This window comes from Grus americana, chromosome 5 (assembly GCF_028858705.1).
Source record: "Grus americana isolate bGruAme1 chromosome 5, bGruAme1.mat, whole genome shotgun sequence".
NCBI classification, from domain to species: Eukaryota; Metazoa; Chordata; class Aves; order Gruiformes; family Gruidae; genus Grus; species Grus americana.
In genome coordinates, this window is record NC_072856.1 from 29,307,854 (window position 1) to 29,321,412 (window position 13,559).

Genomic DNA, 13,559 nt, shown 5'->3' on the forward strand with positions numbered 1-13,559 from the left:
TCTTAAATAGGCAGCTAGGAATCCTTAAATTTTACAGTCCATTGCTTTTGAAAGACAACTGCTGGACTCTAACATCTAGACAGAATAGAAACTTGAATGCCTTTGATTAAACTTGTAATTACATCAAGTACTTTTAAAATAACAAACAACAAAAAATCCCACATGTTGACTGCTGTGCTTTTGATACTTTACGTGCCATTGATCTGCAACAGAGAGAAACGACACATCAAAAGCTGCAATGGGGGGGCGGGGGAGGGGAAGAGAAAAAAAAGATTAAAGTGAAACATCAGTTCCACCCATGTCCTACCTGAAATAAGGGAGGAAAAGATGAAACTCTGTATTTTCTGGCAACATAAGGGGGACTGGTATACTTAGAATACTGCCAATGCAAAGACAGAACCAGAGCCATAAAGTTGCTAGCTAGAATTTGTTTCTTGCCTGGAACAACTTCAATAATTACAAGCTGGCCTATTATCAGTGTTTCACACTCTTATTAGGACATTAACAGGAGCAAGATTAATATAGGCACGGTTTCTTTGGAGGGAAGCTAGCTTGGCCTGTTTGATAGGTAAAGAGAAAAGCTTACGTCTTCAAGCTAGGCAACACCCTGCACCTTCCAGAGGAATTTATTCGTAAGAACAAAATAAAAGAAATAACTTTAACAGGTTTTGTTCATACAATTAAGTTCTCCAAACAAAAGCCTGCCAGACTGACCATTGTTCTAAAAAATTATTGTATACAAACAAAACATCCAGTGAGATCACACCTCAGGTAAATTCTAGACTTGACCTGGCACTTGTGATGAACCTCTTAGGGCACTGTATTTGTAGCCCTTGTGTCTGAGGCTGCAATACAGAATTTGGATGTAGAAGTAGGATCAGATTAGGAATTTTTAAAATTAGGTTTAAGCTCAGGAACTCCACTTTAAATTTTAAATTACATTCCCCTCTTCTCAGAGGGCAATCAATACATATTCTAGTTAAACGAGCAGATACTTGGGGTTCTTTTCTCTAATGGGGAGTGGTTACTGCCAAGCATCCTGCTCTGCAAAGAAATTATTTTTGATCTTGTTATGTATGTAACTAAATTACGGAAAAAAAGAAAGCAGTTTAGAGACTATCCAAAAGACAGCCAAGGGAAGATATCCAGTATTGGTACCACTGCACTAGGAAATATTTTTTTCTTAGAGGTCTGACACAATACATCTGTGTGACTGATTATGTGCACAGAACACTGTCCTGGAGAAACTGCTTGCATATATATTTTAAAAAAAACCCCAAAAGTTCTCAGGATCAGCTTCTTCCCTGCTGTATTGTCATTTTATTTGCAGGGGAGAGTGTGGGGAAAGGACCATTCAATGCTCCAGGCATGGAGAGGAGACACATACATATTGCCATATCTTGAGACGACGTATATTGTTCTACAGGGCTGGGAGCATTTTACTAGTGCTTCACTTTGCAAAGATGCCAAGAGCATCCAGGTAAGACACTGAAACTGAAGTGCATGTAGTTTCATCAGTGAAGCATAAACTGAGCTCTTCCATTCTTCCCCTTGGCCCTCTTCTTGCACAAATGTTTTACTACGAGACTAGCGCTGGTGCATTCTCAGTTTCTTTCTGTGTCACCATCTGCAGGTACTTCAGTCGCATGGGAGGAAGCTGCTCATAAAGGTCAAATCCCAAAGGACTCTCTGCATTCAGCAGTCTGTAGTAGAGCAGGTGCTTTTTCAAGGTCTGAAGAAAGAAACAGCAGCCATTAAGCACATCTGAAAAGAATCTAATCTTTTCCACCTTGTCTCCAACACAACAAAGTGACCTGCCAGATAGTACAATTCCATCACACCCAACATATTTAATTACATCATCTTCAATAGAAGAGCTATAAAAGGTGAGCTTCTTCCAAGAAAATTCACTTTTGATTTGCACGAGATTTCCTCTTCTGAACACAACTCCAGTGTCTCCTCAACAACCACTCACAATGACTTCTTGCCAGAAGCCCAAATGGGGTTTTGAGTGGGATCTAAGAATTTACACTGGATGATAAATATAAAGGGCCAAATGACCCAGCTCTGTCACACAAATGATAGACTTTGGCAAGTTCCCTGAGAGAAAGAGAAACCTTACATCTGTTTTGTTCTTTTTGGAGGAAGCATCCACCTAAGAGTTAAGGGAGATCACTGCTGGCCACTTATTCATAGTTGTGCTAGAATCATCTCTCTAGGACCTCTCCCTATCCAGATATAATGCAGTTTGGGCAAGAAGCATGGAAATACAATACAGGAGATTCATCTAGGTTCCAATGGGCCCAGTGTTTGAGTTCAATTACAACAAGAACCTGATAATAGTATTTATATAGCCATTGCAGGTCAAATTCCTGCTGCTAATCTCCTCTCATTCTCAAAATTAGCAAGGTAGTCAAACACAAATTTCAAAAGCCAAAGGTACCATATCTGAAAAACTTAAGTCCCAGCAGCACAGATGAAACCTTACAGATCCTACCTCATCCACCAACAGCCATGTCTTCCGCAGCATGCTTTTCCGAGCAGCATCAGTCTCCTAGGAACAAAACACATACTTTGCTTAATATGGTGCAGTGCTACCTTTGCCTACAAGCATACAGGACTCCAGGAGGATGCTTTGCTCATTATGATGATGCTCCGAAGAGCAGCTTGTTCCATCAGAAAGGGCTTGAGATGGCTATCACTTGGATCCTGCCTCTCTCCTCCTTCCCCTGACCTGAAATTCGGCTGACTTCACAACTTTCAGGTAGAAATGCAGATCAGAGGGAAGTGTTAGCACAAGAACCATTGATAAAGGCCCCAAGGCCATGGGAGGGTTTCTGCTTGGTTATTCAAGCAAGGTGAAAGGAAAGAGTATTCTGCACCTTATGACTGCCCCAGATAGAGGCTAAATCTATTACAAGCTGTCTCTGCCTGATCAGCTCCCTCATCCTCTCTGCTTCATTCTTCCACCCCCGGTACCATAGCCCACACAGTTGCTGACTTTAAAGGTTTATGTAGGATTGGCTACCATTAATGCAAGTGCTTTAGGGTATAATGAACAACAGCTGCTGTCCTCCTCTCATACGTGGATTTTCAAACAGCTACCCAGTCCTCAAAACATTTGCTTACAATCTTTATTTTCAAGCCCAGGGTTAGTGATTCACCACAAGCCACACTGGACCCTGGGGAAGAGCAGATGCAAAACCCAAAGCTTCCAGTCCCGACGCTCTGCTATCCATTACCTACCTGCGTCGTGCTGTCTTGGGAGAAAATAAAGCTGTTCACATGAGCCACAGCCACCACGTAAAGAACAGGGCACCAGGTGTGGCGCAGTGCACCAGTGACCAGCGTTCGGAAGTAGAGTCGCAGGAGGTTCAGGTTATCCTCAGGAGGGAAGGTGTATCGCTCAAGAGGCACAGGGAACTGCAACAAACCCACCCAGAGGCAACATTACAATTTTTGTCAGGGTCTAAGTAGCAAGGGGAAGTTCATGACTTTAGGGTGCCCTTCCCCAGCTGTTTATGTGCGCACTCCCATATAATACAATGTAACTCGATGGCACACATCCCACTTGGAGCAAAGTTGCTACTGCCCACACTGACTAATGTGACATGTCTTTGACAAAGCATCTTCAAGACCTCTTCGGATTTATGGAGAGATGTTTTACTGGTTAAATCACTGCAGTTGCTTTTTGGCACAGGTGAGAAGAGCGGTTTCAAAATGAGGAGACAGAGTACTTTCAACAGCACCGCATCCTGCTAATGTACCAGAGAGGCTTACACAGACCTATGTGTTTAGCCAGAAAAGGAAATCAGATATATGTGCCAGAGTTAATATTGTTGTTAAGTGAAGTTTCCAACATTTTCTGACTTCACTGTCTAGCTTTGAAAAATAGGTCAGTAAAGCTTTTAGTAACAACTTGGTTTTGTTTGCTTTTCCCCTCTCCAGAAATCCAATTTTTATTCTTCTCAATTTTGAGAGAAGCTCTCTAGGGCTAAAATTACGTATTTCACTTTGGAGCATGTTCTTTGGACGATTAAAGACAATCATTGACAATTCAAAAAAGGAATCTGCCCACAAGGATATTCCTATTGCCCAATAGGGTATTTTTAACTCAAGGCAAAAAGGGAAAAAACCCAAACAAAGAACACCTCCCCAAGTGATCTTGCTCAAATTTTCCAACACGTAATTTGTTTTCAACCAACACGGCAATGAAAACATTGTTCAAAGTATTCGGCATTTAAAAAAATTCTAAGCACATAAAAAACAATGTGCTTTGAAATGTTCTCTGTTGTAACATATGCCACAATTCTGATGTTACTGAGGGATCCAGTGTTGAGGGATCGAGACAAGATAAAGCACGTGACATAGAATCAAGGCTTTCATCTGGAATATGGTGTTCAGCTCTCTTCCCACATATATTTGTGGAACTGGAATAGAGATAGGGAACATCAAGAGAACAGAGAGCTTATCATAAGAAGCAGGCCAGAATATCTTGGCTTACTTGGTTTAAGAAACAAAGGCTCATCTGGCCATAAAGATATGGAAAAACTGGCTGCAGGGCTACTACAACCAGAGCAAAAGCGCTGCAACCACACAACGGAAAGCACTGATCTCACGTAAACTGCTGGTTCATAGCGGTTTGGGAAAAAAAATTTTGAAAGGTTATCTTTTTATTAGCAGACTTTAGGCTAGATCAGGTATTGTCTGTCAATTGACATAGAACTTACAAGCCAGCTAAATTCCATCTCTTGCGCTCTGCTCATTCAAAGGAAATGCAGTCCTGCACTTGACAGATGGAATTTTTCACTGAGTTACCCAGCAAAGCACAACTCCAGTATAACTAAATGTGGAAACATGGTTGAGAGGGGAAATGGCTGTTTGTCCATGCACTGGGCAAGGAAAAGTTTCTCACGAAGGTGAGAAGAGACTTATTTAAGGGAAAGGTAATTGCCAGCAGAAAAACATGGGTGCAGACTAGCCCTTCATACATACAGGCTGTAAATTAGAAGGAGGTTCTCAATCATTACACCAGGCAGGGTGTAGGACAGTTTCCACTGAACAATTTCACAGCTCCTTCCTGCCACATATACACACTATCTGCTCTCAAAATGAAGTTCAACAGTTTTCTGAAAATGATTATGTGACAATGGCCAGCACCTACAGGGGCTGGACTCTTTTCTTCAGACTTACAATCAATCAAGCTGTTTAAATTAAAAAAAAAAAAAAACCACACCACCACAAAAAAAACCACCAAGAAGAAAACATACACACTGTTGTCACAGCCCTAAATCAAAAGAACACTGCTCTCCATTCCTATGCTGTTTTACATTCCATGCATTGGACTTTATTCAAGGAGAATGAAAAGCTTCTAAGCAAAGAAAGCATTATCCTACTGGATAAGGAGGGATGAGGAAGAAGGGGAAGTGCTGGGAGGATATGCCCAAATCAAGGTTGGAAAAACACAGGCAAGAGCCCAGTAACCAAGAAATATGCAGTGACAGGCAACTACCGTAAGTCAGGATTACCTGCTGGAGCGGCACTCCCAGTGCCCGCAGGATACTTGTGTGCTCCCCAAAAACAGAGAGACGCAGATGAACGCTGAAATGCTTTTGTAGAGGTAGAAGAACAAAGACTCCAAAGAGTGGATCTCCAAAGGAGACACCTTCAAACTGCTCCAGGAGACTAATATAGAGATCGTGGAAGGAAGCCAAACCAGGGAGAGGAGCATCCAAGTTCAGGGAATCCAATGCCTTGGGTTGGCAATACACAGAAAGAAGGGCAGCTGTGTAGTGGTGGATCTGTGCTTCTAGAAAGAGGTCACCGCCTGTGAGGAAAACACACATAAGCCGTGCAAGTTTGGCAGCAGTAGGGATGCTCTGAAGGGTTTTAGCACGCCAGGTTTCCAGCAACAAGACCCACTGCAGGTTCCAGGTCACAGTGTTGACAAGATCAGGTGGGAGAGAGTTCAGTACAGCCCCACGTGTCTCTGCATTAGTCACTTTGTTGTAGAGGCTGATAAGCGGAAAGAACGGCCAGTCTGAAGGCAGGATGGGCCCTTTGACCTCAGGAAGCAGCATTGACTGGATGAGGTAATTCTGTCCTTGGTAGGATGCTTGGGAACGCGTAAGGGTAGGCTGCAAGTGGACAAAATGAGAAAGGTAGCAGGAGCGGATGCAATGCAGATTTTGGTACGATTCTCTCAGCAGGGCACCACGAGTAGCCTTTGAAAAAAACGCTGCTGCTGAACCAGGCTGTGCCAGTTTGGCACTGGTATCCAGATGCAGGATATCAAAGAAGTCAGCTGCTTCTGGCCCTCCAGCTTTTCCTTCACTGTAAGATAAAGACAATCATCCATTTTAGAAACAAACAAGGGAAAAAAAAAACCAAACCAAAACACGAATCAAACACCACAGAAATTCATGTCTACGATGTTCCTGGATCAGGGAGACTAGTATATGCACAGCACTAACAACACTTTCTACAGCATTCAGCTGTGATAATACTGAGTGCCTGTAAAGCATCAGCTATCTTGGTACTTACAGGGGATTCACAGAACTGTACTTGGAGTTATCAACACTAAGGCCTTGCCATGAAAAACCTCCACACAGTGCCAGCAATCTGCTGTGACGGCTGCAACCCCTTATCCAGAGAGGCTATCTGCTTACCAACACAGCTGTCAGGGTGCCAAGATGAAATACCATGCATCATATAAGGTCTACATGAATCAATAAGACAATTCTCAAAACTTGCAGCTGGCAGTAGCAAGGTCAAGGGAACCATACAGACTTGTGGTTAGCAATTTGGGGGTGGGGTGGGGTGTGCGCGCGCATGCGTTTGTCAAATCCCTGTGCCATGATCTCAGACCAGAGACTGACTCAGATTACTTCTCACATAATTCTCACAAAATGGTAGTTCTATAGCAGGTATTTGTCAAAAACAAGCAAACAAAAACCCCACAAACAAACCAACCCACCCACAAACTTCCCTTCTTTCAGAAAAACTATAGTATCTCCTTGAAGCACCTTGGTCCAATCTCCTACAGGGATGCGCCATGGCAAATTTCAAAGAGATTGTGATGAACAAGATAAACTGCTACCATTTTCTTGGCCAGACATGGGAAGCTTAACGTTTGAGATGCTTGTGATTTCTTCCAGTGCAAGGTGGAAGACATCACAGTTGTCAAATCAGCAAAAATTTGTGTAAGAACTTGCATAATAAGGGTTCGAGGAAGATTCAATAAGCTTTGCAAGCTGTGTCAAATTCCCATGTATTTTCTCGGCTCGCTACTCTCAGGACAGCAGATGCTGGGCCTTAGTGAGAATCATTTCTATCAGGACTCTTGCCACAGAGGAGATCAAAAGAAACTGGTCACATTTCTCAACATTGGCACATTAGAAAGAAATCTGCAACCACACTGCTGGTCTGATTAGAAGGCTCCATGACTGGAGAATATGCCAATCAGTAATTAAAATTTGAATACAGGCCCTATTAAAGGCCAAAAATAATGACAAAATTGCAATGCCAACATGTGCTTTTTCAATTTTCCCAAGTTTTCCCATGTACCAGACTACAGAAAGGAAAAAATGCACAGCTTACGGAAGAAACTCTGGATTAAAGGCAAGATCCAGTAGGACCTCATAAGCCAGATGCTCACTCCCTGGCAACAGACGGCTTAGCAATGCCATGGCAACACAGTGATAGAGTGAGGCATGCTGGGCATAATCCGGACAAGTGCTTGCCTGTACAGGAAACAAAACAAGAGATAAAAGCACTATATCATTTGTCAACAAGGCCATCATCAAGGACAGGAGGGTCAACAGAGAAATAGATCTCGCTGGAAAGTGAGAGACTGAGGCAGACTGCAAGAACTGTCAGCTGACTTCTTTCTGCTTCCCCGATTGTCTTAGATAGTCAGACATCTTTTTTAGCAGCACACTTGAAAACTTTGCTCCCACTCTAGCCCAAAGACAGGCAAAAATCTAACTTTGCCATCCATTTTGGATCTAAATCCCCACATCAGTAACTGTAAAGATATTATTTGCTAGTGGGGCATAAAAGACAGCTGAAGAGTCACCAGACCTAAGTCAGATATAAGAAAGAACACGGAAGCAAAGACCAGTTGCAAGTCTGACAGACTGAAGTCAATTACTCTGATGAAAGAAATGAAAGGACTAATAATGATACCATTCTCCGAGCCAATGCCAACACAAAGTACTGCAGATGATATTCATGGCGCAGGATCCACGCAGATGAGGGAGTTACAGAGGGAGGTCCCGTCTGCCAGCTTTGATGCAGATAATCCTTCAAGCCTCTGAAGCCCAGCACAGAGCTGTACTATAAAAGAATCAGAAGTGGAGACAAATACTACTAAGACAGTTCATGCTTGCAGGAAAATAAAACATAGCCCCTCTCCAAGGCTTGCCCCCTACCTTCTCACAGGAGAGTTCCTGTTGGCTACTCTGAAAGTGATATTTAAAAATAGCCTGATAAATATCTGCTCTCCTGCCTCAGGGCTCACCTGCATCCATCATGATCATCCCCACCAGAGGTAACCAATAGTCACTGCCTATATCTTCCATAGCACTTTATAAGGCAGAAGTCTGGCCAGCAGCTTAAGATTTTTTTCTCTCATCTGGCCAGATATTCCTATTAGTAACTGGTCAGCTAATTCAACATAAGGTGACAGAGCAAGACTTTGAGAAAGCTTATGCTAGGTATTCCATTCTCTCTAACACTCTGACATTCCTCTTCAGAGTTTGCAATCCTCCATAACACTCTCATTCTAAAAATTCAGACAACCAGAAGTGGGAAGAAACCTCTTCAGCCACTGTAGCACTCATTCCCTTGTTTAATTTTACCCCATTTTTCTTTGTTACATATGCTTCAACCATCCCTTTCCTCTTCTGACACTCAGTTATTTATTTTGCTGAGCCAAACAACAATCATTTAACCCTTCTCAACATTCTTTATAAATCCATCCTTTAAGCGTCATCATTCATCACCTGCTCTATAATTCCAGCTTCCCAGTGTCAACTGGATATTGGAATTCAAAGACAGAAGATATTTTTCAGATCCTCATCCCACCTGTTCTTAATATGGGAGTATTTCTCTCTACAGTACTTTGATATTTTTAAAATAAAAATATGCAACAATTCCTTTTTAACAGTCCTACTGACATCACTCTTAAGCCTGGGAAGATATAATACCAACCTCCCTCACAAGCCATCATTCACCTGGAACTTACAGGGAAAAAGTTTAGTCTCACCTTGCTGGTCAGTCCTTTGTGAATGTGAGTGATGCTATTGATGAGAAATAGGAGGGCAGTGAGGAAGGGGAAAGGTGACTTGGACCCCACCAGGCTCAAAGGAGGTTTGCCTCCAGTGCAACTCAGAGATGCAATGCTGAAGACAGATTCTGGTGCTGGGGAACAGGACAGAGGGTTGCACAAAGCAGAACATGGCCTGTGTGAACAGATGAAGAGGGAGTGGTTAGGTCAAAAGCACTCATACTGCTGAATAACTATCTTGTAGGAATGTTGTTGTATGCACTGCTCCACACAATGCAGTAAAATGGAAGCCCCGAAGACTGTGCAAGAAAATACCTAGTAACGTGGTTGGACAAGTAAGCCCTAACGCCATACAAGCTAATGCTAGTGAACTCTCATGAATTCTAATCTTCAGCTAAATTGTTGATGACGTGCAGAAATACTGATGCAGTGACGCATCTCTGATGTCAAACATTTGAAAGCATTGGGCCTTTGATTACAAAAAATAGAAATTTCCCCATGTAGATAGGTAAACCAGGCTAATAAAGCTGACCACCCATTCAAGATATTTCAATAATCAACTGGCAGGCAAAGCCAAAAAGCCAGCTTATATTTAAAACTGACATTACAAAAATGCTGCCCCTTATGTACTCAGGAAATACATATTTGTAAAGTCTATACAGAAAGAACCTACCTTTAATCATAGAATGGTTTGGGTTGGAAGGGACCTCAAAGATCATCTAGTTCCAACCCCCCTGCCATGGGCAGGGACACCCTCCACTAGACCAGGTTGCCCACAGCCCCATCCAACCTGGCCTTGAGCACTTCCAGGGAGGGGGCATCCACAGCTTCTCTGGGCAACCTGTTCCAGTGCCTCACCACCCCCACAGTAAAGAATTTCTTCCTAATATCTACTCTAAATGTCCCCTGCTTCAGCTTAACGCCATCACCCCTTGTCCTATCACTCCATGCCCTTGTAACCAGTCCCTCTCCAGCTTTCCTGTAGGACCCCTTCAGGTACTGGAAGGCTGCTAGAAGGTCTCCCTGGAGCCTTCTCTTCTCCAGGCTGAACAACCCCAACTCTCTCAGCCTGTCTTCAGAGGAGAGGTGCTCCAGCCCTCTGATCATCATTGCGGCCCTCCTCTGGACTCGCTCCAACAGCTCCATGTCCTTCTTGTACTGTGGCCCCCAGAGCTGGACGCAGTACTCCAGGTGGAGTCTCACGAGAGCAGAGTAGAGGGGCAGAATCACCTCCCTTGACCTGCTGGTTGATGGTAACTTCCTTCTCCAAGTGATAGAGGAGCTAACAAGAAGAGGTGTCATACTCAACCTTGTTCTCACCAACAAGCAGGGACTGGTGGGGAATGTGAAGCTCAAGGGCAGCCTTGGCTGCAGTGACCATGAAATGGTGGAGTTCAAGATCCTCAGGGCAGCAAGGAAGGTGCACAGCAAGCTCACTACCCTGAACTTCAGGAGAGCAGACTCTGGCCTGTTCAGGGACTTGCTTGGTAGAGTACCCAGGGACAAAACCCTGGAAGGAACAGGGGCCCAAGACCGCTGGCTAGTATTCAAGGATCATCTCCTCCAAACCCAGGAGCTATGCAGCCCAACAAAGAAGGCAGGCAAAAACACCCAGAGGCCTACATGGATGAACAAGGAGCTCCTGGACAAAATCAAACATAAAAAGGAAGCCTGCAAAGGCTGGAAGCAAGGGAAGATAGCCTGGGAGGAATACAGAGAAATTGTCTGAGCAGTTAGGGATCAGGTTAGGAAAGCTAAAGCCTTGATAGAATTAAATCTGGCCAGGAACATCAAGGGCAACCAGAAAAGCTTCCACAGGTACATCAGTGATAAAAGGAAGACTAGGGAAAATGTGGGGATTCTCCAGAATGAAATGGGAGACCTGGTTACCCAGGACAGGGAGAAGGCCGAGGTACTCAACCACTTTTCTGCCTCAGTCTTCACCAGCAAGTGCTCTAGCCACATCACCTGAGTCACAGAAGGCAAAGGCAGGAACTGGAAGAATGAAGAACCGCCCACTGTAGGAGAAGATCAGGTTCAAGACCATCTAAGGAATCTGAAGGTGCACAAGTCCATGGGACATGCTGAGATGCATCTGCAGGTCCTGAGGAAACTGGTGGATGAAGTGGCTAAGCCACTATCCATCATATTTGAGAAGTCATGGCAGTGCAGTGAAGTTCGCACTGACTGGAAAAGGGGAAACATAACCCCCATTTTTTAAATGGGAAAAAAGGAAGACCTGGGGAACCAAAGGCTGGTCACTCTCACCTCTGTGCCAGATCCTCCTGGAAACTATGCTCAGGCACGTGGAAAATAAGGAGGTGATTGGTGACAGCCAACATGGCTTCACTAAGGGCAAATCGTGCCTGACAAATTTGGTGGCTTCTATGACAGGGTTACTGCGTTGGAGGATAAGGGAAGAGCACCTGATGTCATTGACCCAGACTTGTGCAAAGCATTTGACACTGTTCCACATGACATCCTTGTCTCTAAATTGGAGAGACATGGATTTGATGGGTGGACCACTCGGTGGATAAGGAATTGGCTGGATGGCTGCACTCAAAGAGTTGTGGTGAACGGCTCAATGTCCAAATGGAGACCAGCGATGAGTGGCGTTCCTCAGGGGCCAGTATTGGGACCGGCGCTGTTTAACATCTTTGTCAGTGACATGGACAGTGTGATGGAGTGCCATCCAGAGGGACCTCCACAGGCCTCAGAGGTGGGCCTGTGAGAACTGCATGAAGTTCAACAAGGCCAAGTGCAAGGTCCTGCATATGGGTCAGGGCAATCCCAAGCACAACTACAGGGTGGGCAGAGAATGGATTGAGAGCAGCCCTGAGGAGAAGGGCTTGGGGGTGTTGGTTGATGAAAAGCTCAACATGAGCTGGAAACATGCATGTTTGCAGCCCAGAAAGCCAACTGTATCCTGGGCTGCACATCAAAAGAAGCGTGACCAGCAGGTCGAGGGAGGTGATTCTGCCCCTCTACTCTGCTGTTGTGAGACCCCACCTGGAGTACTGCATCCAGCTCTGGGGGCCACAGTACAAGAAGGACATGGAGCTGTTGGAGCAAGTCCAGAGGAGGGCCGCAATGATGATCAGAGGGCTGGAGCACCTCTCCTATGAGGACAGGCTGAGAGAGTTGGGGTTGTTCAGCCTGGAGGCTCCAGGGAAACCTTAGAGCAGCCTTCCAGTACCTGAAGGGAGCCTACAAGAAATCTGGAGAGGGACTGGTTACAAGGGCATGTAGCAATAGGACAAGGGGTGATGGCATTAAGCTGAAGCAGGGGACATTTAGAGTAGATATTAGGAAGAAATCTTTACTGTGGGGGTGGTGAGGCACTGGAACAGGTTGCCCAGAGCAGCTGTGGATGCCCCCTCCCTGGAAGTGCTCAAGGCCAGGTTGGATGGGGCTTTGGGCAACCTGGTCTAGTGGAGGGTGTCCCTGCCCATGGCAGGGGGGTTGGAACTAGATGATCTTTGAGGTCCCTTCCAACCCAAACCATTCTATGATTCTAGGACCAAGAGTTCATAGAATTATGATCTGCCCAGAACACTTACAGAAGCTTGACAAAATACTAAGGCAGAGATTAGCTGACTCTTCATTTTTAGCAGCCACTGCTAACAACAGCCTAGGAGATTCTTGCTGATGGGCTTTGAGAGCCTGGCCAAACCCATTGTTTTCAGACCTCAAGGACAGGCAGAAAAGGGTCTAATGAGTGCCCTTGTATTGAAAGCTTTGGTGCCAAGAGCTTCAGACCTCAGTTCTCAGTCATGAAAGAACATGAGCGAAACCTGTTCAGTGACCATTCAAATACCACTTAAACCCAAGGATTTCAAGGGCCCTTCAGATGTTCTCAGAAGCAGCCGGTGTCTCCCTGACCACAAGTTAGGCCCTTCAGGTTCCCCTTCTTCAGAGGACTGATCACAGGCTAGTAGGGAGGCTCCCTCTACAGCAGAAAGACAGAATATCTGCAGTGCTGAACAGCTCCCGGAGCCAGAGACAAAGCTTGTGTTATCCAAATGTCTGAAAGAACAGTTTGGTATCTGGCCTTTTACTTCCCTGCAGGGGCTTTCAAGGCCTTAGTGAAGCTCTGCAGGAGCTTAAAGACAAGAGTCTAGCTTAAATTATTTTATATAAGCAGCATCACACAGAGCACATGAATGGTACATGCACACACACACAGAGGCACTCACCTTGCCAATGCAAGAGGGACTCAAATTCATGTTACTTTTTTTTTTTTTTAAAACCCATGAAACCAAAGAACCAA

At 44.6% G+C, this 13,559-nt stretch overlaps 1 protein-coding gene across 3 annotated transcripts in view; it reads right to left on the reverse strand.

Moving 5' to 3' along the window:
• Window positions 1-611: 611 nt before the first annotated feature.
• The window catches only part of RPAP1 (RNA polymerase II associated protein 1), a 44,401-nt gene continuing 31,453 nt past the window's right edge, over window positions 612-13,559 (reverse strand). For all 3 annotated transcript variants that reach the window (XM_054827700.1, XM_054827699.1, XM_054827701.1), the window contains exons 19-25: window positions 9,269-9,464; window positions 8,188-8,337; window positions 7,600-7,742; window positions 5,529-6,333; window positions 3,247-3,423; window positions 2,498-2,554; window positions 612-1,732 (exon numbers count right to left, since the gene is read on the reverse strand). In XM_054827700.1, coding sequence (XP_054683675.1) covers window positions 1,580-1,732; window positions 2,498-2,554; window positions 3,247-3,423; window positions 5,529-6,333; window positions 7,600-7,742; window positions 8,188-8,337; window positions 9,269-9,464 — 1,681 coding nt within the window. In that variant the 3' untranslated portion in view covers window positions 612-1,579. The remainder of the gene's footprint in view (window positions 1,733-2,497; window positions 2,555-3,246; window positions 3,424-5,528; window positions 6,334-7,599; window positions 7,743-8,187; window positions 8,338-9,268; window positions 9,465-13,559) is intronic.